General features: G+C 44.5%; 2 protein-coding genes across 2 annotated transcripts in view; both read right to left on the bottom strand.

Annotated features, from left to right (window-relative positions):
• LOC142891080 (ribonuclease inhibitor-like) overlaps positions 1-17,802 on the bottom strand; it is a 142,126-nt gene that overhangs the window by 50,615 nt on the left and 73,709 nt on the right. The window lies entirely within an intron of this gene.
• On the bottom strand, positions 12,482-14,232 carry LOC142891091 (C-C chemokine receptor type 3-like). Its single transcript, XM_076030418.1, has 2 exons — positions 14,039-14,232; positions 12,482-13,721 (listed from the first exon to the last, which is right to left on the bottom strand). The coding sequence occupies exon 2, from the start codon at positions 13,705-13,707 to the stop codon at positions 12,628-12,630; it is 1,080 nt and encodes a 359-aa protein (XP_075886533.1). The 5' UTR covers positions 13,708-13,721; positions 14,039-14,232; the 3' UTR covers positions 12,482-12,627.

Raw genomic sequence — 17,802 nt, 5'->3', positions numbered from 1 at the left:
TTAAAAACAAATGAATTTTTAATTTTCCTATATTACTGCAACATCACTGTAATAATAAAATAGGAAAATGCGCTTCTGATCTGTTTTGCTTGATGATCTAATGAGCTTTGTCTCTGCAGGAGCAATTCTGAAATATTTTGGCGCTCCAGACATTGAGCCAGAGGGATCTCCCGAACATCCAGACCAGGAAGCTCCAGGACCAACACGTTCCTCAGAACCTCCTTCTGTCCAGGTGAATAATGTGTGTTATTCTTAGTAGCTAAGCTGATAAGTGTGGGACGAAGCTAAGGTAATTAAGCATTATTTTAATTGTGGGTTTGCTTTTTAGTGTTGCACTTGTTGGTTTGTTGGATTTTCTTATTTAAAGTAAGCATTTTTTTTTAATGATTACTCAATCTGTTGTATTTATTGACATATAGAGGATTATTTTCCTAGTATTATAGTGTAAATTAGCCTGAGTTGCTCAACTGAAGATGTTTAATTTTTAGGGCTGTGAATCTTTAGGAATCCCACGATTCGATTCAGAATCGATTCTTGGGGTCACAATTTGATTTTTTTCCCCCGATTCTTTCAAATTCAAACAATTCGATTCAAAAACGATTATTTTCCTATTTAAAAACGATTCTCGATTCAAAAACGATTATTTTCCGATTTAAAAACGATTCTCGATTCAAAACGATTCTCAGGATCTCAGGATCTACTCCAGTCTGCTGGCATGGAAGCAGAGTACATTTACAAAGATTTTATAATCGTAAAGATTTTATCAACCTATTGCAATAATGTAAACACACAAAGGTAAATCCAAGACAACATGTTTGAGTTATTTATGCTTGCACGCATTTTTTTTTACTTGTACAAACAGTACAAGTACAACACAAGTAAAATAAATAAAATTGATAGGTGGTATTTCGTATTTACAAGTGCTGTACTTTACTGTGAAACATCAACGTGACGCATCGGCTTCAACGCTGTTTAGGTCGGCCATCAAACAAAAACAGATTTCACTTTCAATCTCAAACTGTGATGAACAAAATGCATCTATACTTTAAATACCTGCATTTTGTGTGATGCCAGCAGTTCGCTTTATTATTATTTTTCTTTTTTACACACATTGATACTTCGAGACACTGTCGGGACAGTGTCTCAAAGTATCAATGTTTTGTTTCATTGTTTTTTCTTTAAAAACACGCGAATACTACCTGGGTTTTCGCGCGATCTTGCAATCCTCGCGTGAACCGATCGAGCCGCTGCGCGAGACGCTCTGTTCGTAAAACGCGTCCTGTGTGGGAGGGTGCTGGAGCGAAGCAGAGCGTCTACGCGGTCGCTCTGCTGACGCTTCTGGTATAAAACACACGACACTACACATCCCTCTGTAGCGGCTAGCCTACTAGGCTTGCATGCCTGTACATAGCCCACTCTGCTTCCTTGTTGTCCCTGCACTACGGTGGCTGAGAAGGCACACCTGCACCCGCCAAAAAAAATTAAAAAAAAAAAATTTTTTCTGAAAATGAAAATCGATTCTGAATCGTTCCATGTTAGAAACGCGATTCGAGCCCAAATCAATTTTTTCCTACACCCCTAATCGTGATGTTATCATTATCGTGGGCCAAATATCGTCACAGTATCGAATCATGGGTTACCCGTATCGCCCCACTCCTGTCATCAACACAAGATCACATATGTACAGTACATGTACAGTTTAATTAGTGTGTTACTTTGTTTATGAATTAATTTCTTTATGTTCTTCCAGATGTCCAGCCTGAGATGTCGATCAGCACGCCTTGCCTCAAAAGCCAAAACAAACAGGCGACATGTTGGTATTTGGGATATGTGTATTTCATTGTGTGCATCTTTGTGATAGGACAATAAATGCAGTTCTTTAAACGTTACTTTGTGTCCTTGTATTTGCAGGTGTGGGCAACACATTCAACTGTCCACATGACTGAGTCTGCCTCCAGCAATGTCACAGCAGTGCAGCAGGTTTTTACTTATTCATTTCCACTTCATCACCTGTGTGTGTTTTCTAGGCTTTACACCGATCTTATCGGCTGTATCGGATCGGCCGATATTTGGCATTTTTAGAAACATTCATGATCGGGCGTCATGTCATGAATCACCGATCCGATCAATGACGTCATGGTCGTGTTGAAACTTTTTTAATCTGTCTCATTTCCTCCAAAGTAGTTTCACAGCATCGACATGTTTATTTGTTTGTATCCGAGAGCTAATGATTCATGATTCAAAAACCTTCATTTTCGTCTTTGTGCCTCTTCCTGTTTTGAGTACTGTCGCTTATGTGACGGACAATAAAGTTTCTTTGAATCTTCACGACAGCAACATCCATGGGCGACACAAACAAACGTGTCGAAGGTGTGGAAGTTTTTCAAAGTGAGAGAAACAGACATGGCACAAGCTATCTGCAATATATGCAACGCTACAGTACCTCGCGGGGGAACGTCGGCAAAAAATTTGAACACCACAAATTTAATCCGGCACTTGGAAAAGATACACACGGAGGAGCATGTCGAGTTCAAGAAACGCAGCGCGGAGAAAGAAAAAGAAAAGCAAACTCTGAAACGGATGCTAAAGCAAACAACTTTAGACGGTGCTCGTGAGAAGGCAAGGGGTGTACAGAAACAAGTATTTATTGCCCCTAACGTGATCGGATCGGTGATCGGTTTATTTAAACTCACTGATCAGTGATCGGCACAAAAATCGTGATCGTGTAAAGCCTAGTGTTTTCCTTTCTATGTTTATTGGCATTAAAATCACATCTTTCTTATTTTAATCAGGTGGAGGCGACGCCACAGATGACCAGAGCTGTGCCCGTGGTTCCTGTGGCTCCCGTGGTTGCCAGTACCAAGCCAGAGGAGGCCAGCACCGTCCAGGAGGCAACACAGAAGATCAACTAAGCTAAGGAGGCTTTTCTTTCTTCTTCTGTTGCCTCTGACTGCTCCGCTCGTTCTACGCCTCGCACATGTGATTTGTGATCCATCATCAGTTAGTACTAGTGACGATGCAGTGGCAGATCATGGCACTGGTATTAGATTAGCCAAGGTTCTGCATGGTTCTTTTCATCAAGGCGAAACCGGTCACGGTTTAAAATTCCAGCAGAAGAAGAAGAAGAGCAAAACTCCTCACTTTGACATGGATAATTCTGACGTAGTTTGTCAGTGCTGTGACCAATGAAGAGTTTAACTTCTCTCCCCTTGATGTTTGTTTAGACTGTAGTGAAGGGAGGATGATTGTTTAATCTAACCAATCAAACTCCCTCAGGAATGAAACGGGATGCCAAATACATAAACATGGATTTTACATGCAGTTCTTACTCTGACCGACCGACTCGGGACAGAGGAAAGAATATTTGATATGAAAATTTACGGAGCACCACCTGCTCTTGGTTGTTAGTGTGAGCAAGAAACACTAGAACCAGTCTCAGTACCGTTTCACCTTAACGGTGAGTTCTTGGCCGGTACGCAGGGATTTGAACTACACTTTAATAACCCAGTCAAACAACGACGTCAGGCTCAATACACATTTATTTCAACAAACACCAAAGAATTTAAACGAAGCAGTAGGACATAGAATGACCACAAAAACACCACCAGCAACGAAAGGTATCTATGCGTATTGTGTGTGTTGTGTGGGCATGTGAGTGCGTGTGTGACTGGGAACGGACCCTAAACTGAGACCTAAAGTAGCAAAATAAAAGGGAAAGAAAAATTACGACCTATCGGCTGTTAGAACAGCCAACCAGACTGTTTACGGGCTTTAGAACTTTAAGAATAAATTTATTATGATGCATACCAGACTTCAGAACAAGAGCGAGTGACGAGGCTTACGTTGGATGAGCGTCGGCCCACAGGTGATTGGGAGATTGCCGCTTGATGGTCCTCCAAGGTGGTCCTGGGAGATCGTACCGGGCCGTTCGGGTCCGGCAGCGCCCAGGGAGCTCATATGGACACACCAAGCTCAGACGCTGGAAGCCCGTTCTGCTGTTGTCTGGGAGATGTCTTCACTGGCAGTTCAGCATCGACCTGCGCTCTTCTTTGCGTAATCCAAGATAATTGCGGTGATCAAACGAACTACTCGGTTACTTCGAAGGCGGAACGTTGAGCCAAAAAAAAAAAGACAAAAATCGGTCTCGAGATCGTGGAAGGAAAACTTGAAAAAGGTAAAAATTAAAATGAAAGTAGCGGTCTCGGAGCGAGTCTCAGGGCTGTCAGCTGCCGCTTAAATTGAGCAAAAAGTTGGCTTAATCCCGACGCAAAAATGATTTAAACAAAAATGAACAATTACGACAAAAACAAACTAAGTACGAGAGGGAAAACAAACGAAAACAAGGCCTTCACAAAACGAGAAGGCCTGAACTGCCTGAGGCCTGGCGACTACGTCCAGTTGAAGGACCTCCGGAGAAAGAGCTGGAGAGCAAGTTGCTGGCTGGGGCCGTTCCAGGTGCACCTGGTGACGCAGACCGCCGTCAAAGTTGCCGAGAGGGCCACCTGGATCCACGCGAGCCACTGCAAGCGAGTTAACGAGGGCACTTCAGGAGGAGGAGAGCCACGTGCCGGATCATCACCTGTCGCCGTAGGACGCCAAGGATGCCGGGAGCTGACGAGTGAAAGGTGAATCAAAACGCTTCACTCCAACGAAAGCAGCAAGGTGGAATGTCCGGTGTCATGGCACCCTTTCCGCCGGCCAGGCTTTTGCGGCCTACGGGGCACACTGATCTGCCTGGCCCTCATCAGCTGGATCGTCGTGGCCACAATCTGGTGCTTTGAACACACGGGAAGTCCCCGAGGAGGAGGTGGCAACGCCACCATCACTGCCTCCAGCACTCCTGTTCCAGCACACCCTGCTGGTTCACCTGCCTTTCCATCTCGCGCCACACCTCACATGAACATCAGCGTTGTGCAGCCAGGACGGGCTGACCGACACTAAAAATGGGCCACAACTGACCTGCCCACTCATTCCCTGAAGACTCCTGCACACCCGTACGCAACCAATCTCTGGTGGCGTTTGATGGCAAACCTTCTGAATTAGTTGAGGTTTCATCTTCAATTGTAGAAGTGCCTTCGCCAGGATCAGAAGAATGAACATTATGTGCTCAATTAAGGTGCTTTCTAAAACCAGAGAATGTACCATAAACTTGTGAACAACCAGGCTGACCACAAACAAGACGAAGAGTCTTTCCTGAGCAAAGTCCATGAACCAATTTAAAGTGCTTTATCAGGGAATTAACATCTGCCTGGCGAGATTTGCATAGAAACCATAACATCTTTGAGTTGAGAACTCAGTGCAGCATCCGAGCCCTCACTTCAGCAACCCTGGGACTCACTTTAGTATTAGCAACATCTATTTCATAGATGGTGGTTTGCAAAAAGTTGTACACATGTCAGATCGTGGTTATATGAGGTACCAAAGACAAAATGAGCTTTAAAAAGCTCATCAAAACAGGCAAGAGAATCTGGTGACTTGCAGGGTATGGCAAATTTGTCAATGAGGAAATACTTGTGAATCACGCTTTTCTTGGTTCTCACAGCCAGTAGATAGGGTTGACGGCTTTCCGTGATGCTGTCTAGATGCCCTTGGATGCTGGTTCCAGTCTGACACAAAAACTTCATTTAGTTTATTAAGATGAGTCACTAACAACTTAAGAAAAATATATCTTGTAACAAAATTTTTCTTGAAAGAGGATAATTTTGGACTGAGTGAGAGGGGAACATAGCAATGATCTTTGGATAGATGCATGCGTAATATAAAGAAATAAATGTTACAGAATTTCTTAAACCTAAGCAGTAGTTTTCCTCCCTTAAGTTTTACAGCTCTTTTGCACAGGCCTTTGATAGTACTGTTGTCCTGCTAATGTTAAACACCTGAAGTCACCTATTCTTTTGTCTAAAAACAAAAAAAAAAAAAAGTACAACATACTATAAGTGGCAGCAAAATCTTTCAAATTGCATTAAACTATAACCTCACCTTAAGGAACTTTACAAGATGGTCACTGGCTACTCTGGCAGAGAGCTTTCCGGGTCTCTTGTGGCCATGCGGTGATGGTGGCAGAAGGTGGACGAGGACCAAAATGGCTGACATCTCACCATCCCATCCTGAAAAATTAAAATGCACAAATGTGTATTCATGGCAATTATTTAATTTCTCTATCAAAACAATGGCTGCTTCTATTATCTTATTACTTTCAGCATACCATTTTCCATTTCCTCTGTAGATTCAACATTTTGAACCAGTTCTCGAAGTTCACACGTCTACGTGAGGCCACGGCTTTGTTGCAGGACTTCTCTTGTGGGCCACTTCTCCAGGAATCTTGCAGAGACTGCATCACCAAACAGACTGAAATCTTTCTCAATCTGCAGACAAGGTCAGAAAAAGAAAGAGGAGTAATATTATGAAATATCTTCAAAGTTACAAAGTAAGGGAATTGAATATTAGCATACCATCCTGCAATGTCTAGAAATCTTGGAAATGCTGTGAATATGTCGGAAGACTTTGTTGGATCATGAACCATCGTTTGGCGATAGGTGAAGGTCAGCTTCATTTTCTCTTTAACAGCTTCATCCACTGTATGTTTCATTAGTGCAATGGCCTCTGAACACAGGGTGCCTGTGTTTAGCCAGTTCCCCTCCACAAAGGGTTCGCGATCACTTTCTGGACCACCTGCAACAGTGTAGATATTTTACATATCCTTGACAAAAATCCAACACTGATCTCACCTGAATTTTAGTGCTTTTAATGATTATTGCACCCCTGCAAATGCAAGCAGACAGCCCTCTTTTGTCCTTCTGATGCTTCCTTTTGTACAAATTTTAGTCTCCATGCTAGATACCCACTCCCGTCTTCTGAATTGTAAAAATGTTCCCAAATTAAAAATGTATTTAGTTAGGTTCAGCAGGTTAAATATATTTACATACATATCCACAGATGAAGAATTACTCAATAATAAAGATGTTGACCAACATTTGGCTTATTTGAGAAAGTAAAAGTTGGCATCTAAAAAAAAAAGGAAGTTGACTAAACCACCCACTACAAACATTTTTCTGTCATTTAACCTTTGAGCAAGTCCAAGGAAACAGCGAGGTGATGGAGAAATGGTATTGAATAAGTTTTGATTCACTTACATAGCCAAATCTGCTCCTAGGATCAGCCAAGTATGGAAACAAGGCAGTGATGCCCCTTGCATACTCCTCTTTAACACGCCTTGAAGGACTCGTCCTAGACATGCACACACAGAAACATTGATGTCATTTTATGAAATGATTTTTTTTAGCATTATAATAACATGCTACTGATAACTGAAGAAGATTGTGTTGTACTATCGAGTCAAAACACAAATTTTAACATGGGCATAATAGTCAACATACCCACGTTCACTTGTCATATGTGCAACCAATATCTTGACCATATCACGTCTTCTGGAATCAGTTAGACTTTTTATTCGGGCATATTCATTCAGGATCCTCTCTCCTCCAGGTTTGTTGTTCAGAATGTTGAAAATTTTATCAATGAAAATCAGATTGTTTTTGTCAAGGAAAAAAATAGTGTGGTTATATTAAAGTTTAACTGCCACCAGGATTGATTTTTTAAAAATTTTTTCCACCGAGTGCCCATTAAAAGGTTAAGGACTACAAGTATTTTAAAGTAAACCATGTCGAAACTGAAATTAATCTGTCATTTATCACTCAATAAAGTTTAAAACTGTGTTTAAACCTTTTATACAGATTCTAGAAAATTGGCTGCGCGTACCTGAGCTAGCGAAGCATCCTCATTTGCATGTGTTGTAGCAGGTTGGTGGAATCTCAACTATAACAGCCCAACAGGACAGTAGTTCTCATGGCCAAGATATTTCACTCACCACATTCCAAAAAGCATTTGAAAGCGAGTTGCCCCTCATAAGAAATATACTTTTGACGCTCTCTGTACTTGACTCGCACGATCTTCATCTGTTAAGACAAAGTTAATGTCAATAATAAAATCCTATGCATACACTGATTTGGTAGTTTTACCAATGACAAATTGCAAAAATGTTTCAACACAGATTTGGAGTTACAATCCCACAATAACTGCAAAAAAAAAAAGAATCCAAAAGCTTGTTAATATTTAAACAGATAAACCATTAGGGCAATGGTGGCATTTCAGAACGCTTTGATATAAACTATCAAGTGATATTCATATAAGCACCAAAAGTAGCTTGCTTCACTATCACCACATTGACACTCCGTCACCAGCAACACTGTCATACTGATCACACAGACTTGACTGGAGAAAATGGCGGACTTCAGTCATGGAGTCATTCATTCTGAAGTTGCATGGTTTTCCCACACTTGAAAGGGAAAGGACTCCACAAAAGCACAGGAATTCACTCAATCCTTTTATTCAGTGGTCAATAAGGATGGTGCTGGTGAAAAACCTTTAAACACAACAACCAATGTAAATAAACTTAATTTTTCTTTTGACCTAAATAAAATCAAGTGTTGCACCCAAACACATTAAACACAACTTTTAGAGAAAAATAAAGTCCTCATTTATTTTACTTTAGAATTTTAACAAAGCAAATGTTCCATTTAAATGACTTTGGCAACAGTCTAAACAAAAGCAGCTTAATTTTCATTTTAACAAATTAAACAAATCTTTTTGTTTTTTAAAACCAAACAAGACCAAGACAATCACAATTCTCACATGGACTAGATCAGCAGACCAAGCAATTTTCCAGTTAGCTCTTACCGGTAGCCTTTCTCATTCGAGTCCAGCGTCTCAGTCTCAGTCTCAGTCTCGTGTGCCTGCTCCTCTGTCTTCGGCTTTGCCTCGCTCTCTAACAGACTGGCGAGGTTGCTTCTTTTGACGTGCGTGTTTGCAATCACTTTGATTGCAATCACATGGTCAGGCACACCTTGGGGCGACGGCAACGCATGCGCAAAGAAACACGCGCTCCTGCTCACCTGCCATCACTTCGGGTGGAGAAGTGCAGCTTTCGCCACACCCCCCAGCTGACAGCCGCAACACGGAAGCACGGCTGCTGCCACGCCCCTCAGCTGACTGCCACAACACTGCCGGTTGCCACGACAGGCATTCTGTTCAGAGTCAAATCCACGTGTTGTACTACCTACTTTCCCGTTGACACGGTGGCTCTCAAAATCGAAAAACCGAATATACGATTAAATATCCCTTAATGGCTGTGACCTGTTCCAAGTAAATCACACCAGTTGCACAAACTTAAGTGCAGAAAATGGCGGTCTTCAGTCAGGGAAAATTTAGGCATTCTGTTCAGAGTAAAATCCACGTGTTGCATCAGCGATTCTCTCATTAACTCACGCAATTACTCACCAAACCCAACAATATTCAGAGGCACCGGTTGTACAGTCAGCAGGAGCAAGTGAGGAGCGTTGCGTACATCAGAGCCAATTAAGCCATTCTTTCCAGAGTCGAATACACGTGTTACACCCAGTTACGCCGCTCTCTAGCTAAGGTATTAACTCACAAAACTTTACACTGCTCGGGCTCGGACAAGTATTCCACGCAATAATTAATTTCCTATACCTGCTTCCCCATGCATTCAGGGTGGCGGGGAACTACATTAAACTCAACATCCGCAACCTCCTAAAACCGACAATGTACTAGCTTGAATTTCAGTTGTCAAAGCTAAGCTGGCTGGACAGTTTGACTTCATATCATTCGCACTTAAGTAAAACAACAAAACAAATAACTTACCTGGTATTCCATCAATCCGCCCTCCAAGAAAGTATTGCTTTCCGTTCTTCAGACTCCCGTGACCTCAGCTAGCGCAAGAGTGTCATGGCGGCCGAAACGAAATTGATGGGCGTGGCGAGTTTTACTCCAATAGTGTTTACTCTATAAATTTGCTCCCACTCTACTGACTACAGGTAAACATTGTGCACCAAAATGATTTGATATCACTCTTTAAGAGGAAAATAAGAGTTACTCTGGGAAATTTACTCAGAGGATTTTCCTGTGTGGGACACCATGGAGGAAACATTTTGCTGGAATGTCACTGGAAGCAAAGCAAAGCTGCAACCAAGTCAGAGTCTCTGAAGCCCCACCAGGGTGTTGAGCTCTTAGAACCTCCTAGAACCTCCCAGAGTATTTTGTTGGAACACGTTTTCTACATCCCCATGATGCACTTCCAGCACACACACGAGCCAGAGGTATTTCTAATTGCAGTAGTTCATCTCCCCACTAGGGAGCAGTGTGCCTTTGAGTCTGTGTTGTGCAACGGGCATCATGATCAGTCATACACGACGCACAACACTGTTACAACAAGGGTCTGAGAGAGAGAGAAAGAGAGAGAGAGAGAGAAGGGAGAGCGTGAGAGAGACAGAGGGAGAGAGAGAGTGAGAGAGACAAAGGGAGAAGGGAGAGAGAGAGCGAGAGAGTGAGAGAGACAGAGGGAGAGAGAGAGTGAGAAGGGAGAGAGAGGGAGAGAGAGAGACAGAGGGAGAGAGAGGGAGAGAGAGGGAGAGAGAGTGAGAGAGAGAGAGTTTTACAAGTTTGTCACAGTCCTGTGTGTCTTTTGATTGGATGAGCTGCTCCCAGTGACACCAGTCTGGAGCTGCTCGGCTCCACGGACCAATCAGAGCCGTCCTGGGCGCTCCTCCTCCTCGTCCTACTTCTCCACCTCCTCCTCCTCCTCTGCAGGAGTGAATCCCAGGTGTGCGACCGGGTGTCAGCCGCTGCGTTCCAGCGCCTCCTTCAGGCTTGGGGGATGTTGCCCCTCCCCCTTGCTCCTCCGCACTGGGTTTGGGTTGCCAGGCAGCAACAACGGCATGCCAGTCACGATTCCAAACAGGAAGAGGCCACAACGAGACTTTGAATATGACTTTATGATCGCCGCGTCAGCAGCTGAACACTGGACAAAGTACAGCCAGACACAAACACTGAATCCACTGCGTTCGTTCACTGCGTTTACACACAACGCACAGAACAGCTGCGTTTCCTCCACATCCGCCACACAGCACCACATTATTGCATCAAGGTAGAATCTTGAAAATTTCATTTTTTTGCATTTCATTGCATTCAACTTCAGGAGAGAGAGAGACAGAGAGAGAGAGCGAGAGAGAGCAACTCAAAACATAACCGCTCATCACTTTGACACATTGTGATTGTCCGGTGCGTCACCGGCGTGTAGCCATGCTGTTTGTGAGCTGCAGGTTGGGGGGGGTTGAGTTGCCGGTAAACTCCGCCAGATGTTCTCCAAGAAAACAGGAACAGGAGTCACGCTTTGTCAGAACTTAACCGAGAATTGAAAAAGGGGAAGTCGAGGGCGGGAAGACTAAAATGTTGCGTGCGCGGAGGAAAGCGGAACTCGTCGGCGTTGAGAGAGCGCAGAATTAAAAATATAATAGAAAAAAAAAAGTGACGCGTCGTTCAACACGTTACACGCGTTGACTGGTTTAATCGGCAGTCTGACGCTGACGCACTTCAATCATGCACCATCGCACTGTCCGATGGGTTTTTTTGTCACGTGCTGCGTGACCTCATCTCTTTGCGATTATTTATTGCAGCTGTTTGAAACCAGTAAAACCGCAGCTTTGACTCACTGGCCAGTCGCTCTTCGTGGTGACGACGTTTGCTTGATCGTTCCTCTCTGCTGGAGCAGCTTCATCTTGACACTGCCCCCGGCAGTGAGTTTGTGAAATTGCGACAGAGTGAAAACTGCAACTTGCAGGTGTTTCCCACTGGGCGGTGTGAACGCACAAGGCCGGAATCTCGTTAAAATCTCCTTTGCTTTTGTTTGTTTTGGAGTGTTTGCTGTCAACAATGCTTGTTCTGTTTTTCCCCTTTGATGACTTGTAAAAAGTCCTCCGTCCAATCGTAACGCGCCATGTTCACTGGTCAGTGAACGGGTCACGTGACCCCCGTACGTCACCAGCAGTCCATGGCTGTGTCTCAGTTCAGGCGCTGCATCCTTGGAAGGCTGCATTTTGAAAGGAAGTTGCGTCATAGCACTGCGCGAAGGCTCCTCCCACTTCTCAATAGTTAGAAGGGCGCTCGGAATGCTCCCTACTGTTAGCACCAAGGCTGCACCGCTACTATCCTTCACCTTTTTCTGTATCCCAGGATGCTTTGCGGGCTGCTGCTGCAAAGCATCCTGGGATCCTGGGAAGTCGGCTGAAATTAGCGCCATCTACTGGCAAAGACACCACGTATAAATTTAAGTATTGAAATTTCACAAAATATTCAGTTTTTAACGCAGGGTTTTTACTGATTCGAACATCCAACCAACCAATGGAAAAACCTCACTTCCGGGGTTGGCCAGCAGGAGGGAACGGCGGTGACGCAACCAGGAAGTACGCCCAAGGCTGGACCGTCCCGGGTGGTTACCGGGGAGGCGGGGTTTGGGTCGGTCCTTCTAGGCCGGGTCCTTGGGAGGATGCTTCCTTCAGACGAAGGACGCTTCCTTCGGACGGAGGACGCTTCCGTCAGACGGAGGACGCTTCCTCCCAAGGATGCAGACCCTGGATTGAGACTCAGTCCATGAACTGCTAGTATGTTTTTTTAGATATACAGCGCTTGCTGTCTAGGTGGGAACAACTGGCTGTGTGTGTGTGTGTGTGAGTGTGTGTGTGTGTGTGTGTGTGTGTGTGTGTGAGACGGGCACTAGTAGACAGAGTGTGCGGTCCTCTGGGACGTGGTCCTGCTGCTCTGGCTGCTGAGGCTCATGTGCTTGTGGAGGCACGGCAGCTTTCTCAAGTGGCTCTGGAACTTCTTGCCCACAAACGTGTAAAACATGGGACTGACGCAACAGTAAACGTAGGCCACGTTCCGCGTCACGTACAGCGCATAGTCCGTGGCCTCCGAGGCGGCGCACGACGAGCCCCCCCCTTGGCCGGGGCCGGAGAGCTCGAGGGCGCGCAGGAAGACCACCACATTGTAGGGCGTCCAGCAGAGGAAAAAGGTGAAAACGGTGACAAAGATGAGCTTGACGGTGCGGCACTTGTTCTTCAGCCGAGTGGACAGGACGCGGACGGTGATGCCGGTGTAGCAGTACATCACTATGAAGAGCGGGAGCAGGAAGAAGAACAGGAACTGCTGGTAGTAGGCCACCAGGCGCCAGCGCCGCAGAGTGCTCTCGGGGTACCCGGCCTCCTCGCACATCAGCCCGTCGAACGGACTCTCCCACACCGTCTGCAGGACAAACTCCTTGGCGCTGGCCGCCACACTGACCAGCCAGACCGTCAGCGTTCCCGCCACGGCGTACGCCCTGGTCCTGCTCTTGGCGGTCGGGACCGCGTGCACCACGGCCAGGTAGCGGTCCAGCGTCATGAGCGTGAGGAAGAGGACAGAGCTGCAGAAGCCGACAGAGTAGGCGCCGCTGACCAGCTTGCACAGCGCCTCGCCGAAGATCCACTCCGAGAGGTGGTAGGTGGCCCAGAAGGGGAGGCTGGAGGCGAAGAGGACGTTGGACAGGACCAGGTTCAGGAGGAAGACGTTGGTGGCGGTGTTGAGCTTCTCGTACTTGTAGATGACAAAGAGCACCAAGCCGTTGCCGAGGTAGCTGAGCAGGAAGTTGACGTAGTAGAAGACTGGGATGATCCTGGCGCCAAAGTGGTTGACGGCGGTCCTGGGACACAGCTGGACCGGGTCGCTGACCACGTAACCCGGCTCAGAGGTGTTGGCGGTGTCGTTGAGAAGCTGCTGGAAGAGCAAGTACTCGTCGTCGTACTCCTCGTAGTCCATGACCCGTACCGGACCTGTGGAAGACACATTACAGACGGTAAGTCTCAGTGTGTTCTGTTCAAAGGAAATCCAAAGGGAGAAAGAAGGACACATTGTTGACGCAAGAAAACCAGGTTGTAAGAAAGTCAGCCTTTCAAAGAAATTCACGGCATTTTTGTCGACTGGATTTCAGTTCCTTTTTTTCCCCCTCCGCTGCTCCAGAAGCAGAACTGAAAGTTGCCAACGGGACATTTTCACATCCTTCACCAGAGACAGAGAGACACCCTGGACCAGCGGGCAGTTCAGCGCAGGCTGTGCATTGAAAGACACAGACACACACACACACACACACCTGTGGACGATTTAGATGTTCCAATTCACCTCACATGCATTTTTTGGGACTGGTGGAGGACTTTTGGTTCTGCATGGAGAACCTGGAGAGAGAGAAGCCTCAGCCTTGTTCTGTTCCAACCACTGCACCACTGCACCACTTTCAAGAGGAAACTGTTGTGTAGTCACGCTACACTGACCGTGGAGGATTCAACGTTTGAAACAGGAAAGTCTCAAAAGTCTATTGAAGCAACTCAACTCAATCAGTTTCATTCATGAACAACGAGAGAAAAGTTGCATCAGATCATGAAATCATTTTTATTCTTTAATTGCCAAAGTTAAGAGAATGTTTTTTTAAATTAACTATTTTGAATGAATTTGTAAGTAAAAAAAATGAAAGCTAAACGCACGAAAGCTAACTGGTTTAAATTGTGATTTAATATGTATATATATATGTATGTATATATATATATATATATATACATATATATATATATATATATGTATATATATATATATATACATATGTATATGTGTGTATATATATATACATATATACATATATATATATATATATATATATATATATATATATATATATATATATATACACACATGTGTGTATATATATGTATATGTGTGTATATATATACACACATGTGTGTGTATATATATATATATATATATATATATATATAACCCAAAAGCTTTAACAGATATATATATATATGTATATATACATATATACATATATATAATTATAGGTCCATAAATACAATAGATGTTGTCAAGGCTGTGTATAAATAAGTACAATATGGGTACAACTACAATGCATACATACTGTATATATAAACAGTATCTCCATTATACACAGTCAGCCATTAATAAGAATATATGAAGATATAATGTCAGCTGGAACTCACCAGTGCAGCTGCAGCCTGAGGGGGAGAAAGGCTGATCAGACAGAAGAACACTGTGCAGCAGCAGGAAGTGCAAAGCTGATTTCTAGCTTGTGCTCCAGATGTGGCCAGGCAGTGGACAGTTTGTGCAACAGACTGGTGTGATGTGGCAGGCAGGCAGCTAGCTGCTACAACAGGGTCACTGATCATTTTTATTGAAAGACATTGATGGCATAATTTACGTATAAATAAACAAATGGATTTTATGACGCAGGCAGAAAATGAGCTTCCCCTCCTTGAAAGACCAGCAGCCGCCACTCCCCTCAACAAGTGTCCAGTCTCATCACGTCAGGGAGAAACAGGTGCAGCTCTTCAAAGAGGAAATCACATTTTTCTCACCGTCATCATGGACTGCCAACAAGTGATGGCAACTGTAGTTTTGTAAAGAGCCGCCAGGGGCCGCCCTCTAGTCAAAACTACCTTCTACTGCAGACTGTACAGAGAAATGAACACATGCTGAAAAAATAACACATTGATTAACAGGCAGATATTTCAGACAGGTCACTCTATAATATGTCAATAAGAAACACAATGTGTTCAAATGTGGCCTTGAACCTTCAAACCTTCCTATGACATGTCGGTCCTCGCAGCTCCCAGTTCTGCCACTGAGGGGCACTGTTTGACCAGTTTTTTCACCAATTCAACCATCAGTTGTATCATACTGGGGAGTTGATCTTTCTGCCCTGCCAACAAGACATTTCCAACCAATAGAAAAACTATGTCAACATTGATCAACTGCTCCTCATTCATCCAACATCTGCTGCCAAACTGCTTCTTCTCTCAGTTCACCACTTAATTCATCAATTCAATCAGTTCATCTTCATCAGGCCACAGTATCAGTCCAACACTCCATGGTCACATGACCTTCATATGTTCCACACTTGACATGTGACTGAGAGTCTGCTTCTTCTCACCAGTCACTCCATCATCTCCATCAACAGTCAACGTCTCTGTGATGATGCGTTCAAGGACCCTGAGTCCTGACTGTTGCTGTCTCTTCTTCTCTCTGCAGCTGGGAGACCTTTGTGATGGGGAGTGAGGAGGAGAGTGAAGAGGAGAGCCCCATCTAGTGGTGGTTGACAGAACTACAACCAGTGGAGCTAACCAGCAAGCTGACACGACCAGCCACTGGTGGAGTTGAATCCTCAGTGGAAGAAGCAGGACTTGGAGCAGCTGCTCAGTGAAGGCAGCAGCAACACAACCACTGCTTCTGCTCTCATCATCCACGGCTGGAACATCTCAGCATGAAGGTTCCACACATCAACAACACACTGCTCTGTTCTCACTTCAGACTTCTATAACATCTTCATTTTGGAGGTGAAAAATACTTTTCAAGAGACTTTATTTCTGCTTCATGATCTTAAATGAGGAAATCATGTGGAAAAGATAAAGTGATTCACAACACCTGTGATGGGAACTCAAATCATTATTGAATTATAAGTAAGACAAATGAAATTTCCCTCAAAATAATTCATGGTTTTGATGCTTGCCAGATGTTTGTGTGGAGATTTCAGAAGGACATCAATGAATCAGAAGGAAACCAGATCATTTATTTTATGTGATTATGTTATATCATCCTAACTTTGTTACAAGCTCAAACATTATATTTCAATGATTCAATATTCTGACAATAAAAGCCATCACAACCTCTGACCTGTGTGACCTTGACCTCAACTGACGTTTCATTTCTGCTGCTTTAACACTTTGATTATATATCTCCTGAAGTCCTGCAATGGGGATTCTCCATATCTGAATAACTTGTGTACTCAAACCTTCTGTAGGCCATACCCACTTCTCCACTAGGTCTCAACATAAACCACATGAATCAATGAAAATAAATCTCACTTTTACAAACAAATCCAATTCAGTTCAAATATAATTTAAATAAAATAAATGTTACATTATAATTAATCACCAACAGATAAATCAATGCTGGATATGAGGTGGTTTGCCCTCTCTGGGTCGGTGGGGAGGCCCTGCCTCAGGGGGAGGAGTTCCAGCATCTCGGGGTCTTGTTTGGGACGCCTCCCTGGGGAGGTGTTCCAGGCATGTCCCACCAGGAGGAGACCAGGTCTTTGGGCTGGACTGGGAAGCCTTGGGGTCCCACTGGAGGAGCTGGAGGAGGTGACTGGGTCCAGGGAAGTCTGGGGGTCTCTGCTGAGGCTGCTGCCCCCGAGACCTGACTCCGGATACGGCAGTAGAAGATGGATGGATGGATGGATGGATGCCAGGTGATAGAACATTTCATAAAAACAGACTCTGCATTATAGCTTCTATTACACTCTAAATAACTCACTCCAATATAACTGCACTCGTCCTTCTCTCACATTACATTGGATCACAATGACCAAACAACACAACAAAGACAATGATCCAACTGTACTGCCACTTCCAGACTCAGTGTAGGTCTGTAGGCCTCTTGGACCTTCATGTGAACCACTGCATGTTGACTGGAGGTGAAACATGGCTGACTGCTGTCCTCCTACCTGGACAATGCAATCTCACTTTCAATCTCACAGCCACTAAAAAACCTGATTGTGATTGAGAGGTCCTCAGCAGCCAATCACTGTTGGGAGTCCAGCCTTCAAACACTCCTCCTGAATCCACAGTCACATCTGTGAGCATCTGGAACTTTGGCCCTGATCCTCCACACCACACAACTTTGGATGACAGCGCCACCTACCTGGATCCTTTCAGCAGCCAGTCCATGTTCTGACCCGTTTCCACTGTGGCCTGTTGGCTCATCTGGACCGGAGTCTGGATCATCAGTGTCCAGGTTCATGGAATCTGTCAGAGTGCCGCCGTCCTGTCATGTAATGATAGAGAA

This window comes from Nelusetta ayraudi, unplaced genomic scaffold (genome assembly GCF_046127955.1).
Source record: "Nelusetta ayraudi isolate G7.1 ecotype Tasmania unplaced genomic scaffold, CSIRO-AGI_Nayr_v1 ptg000028l, whole genome shotgun sequence".
NCBI lineage: Eukaryota > Metazoa > Chordata > Actinopteri > Tetraodontiformes > Monacanthidae > Nelusetta > Nelusetta ayraudi.
Note: the sequence above shows the minus strand (reverse complement) of the source record. Positions and strands in the feature narration are given on the sequence as shown.

Excerpts from the sequence above, each read along its gene's own strand:
- LOC142891091 (XM_076030418.1), bottom strand. The coding sequence starts at position 13,707 with ATGGACTACGAGGAGTACGACGACGAGTACTTGCTCTTCCAGCAGCTT.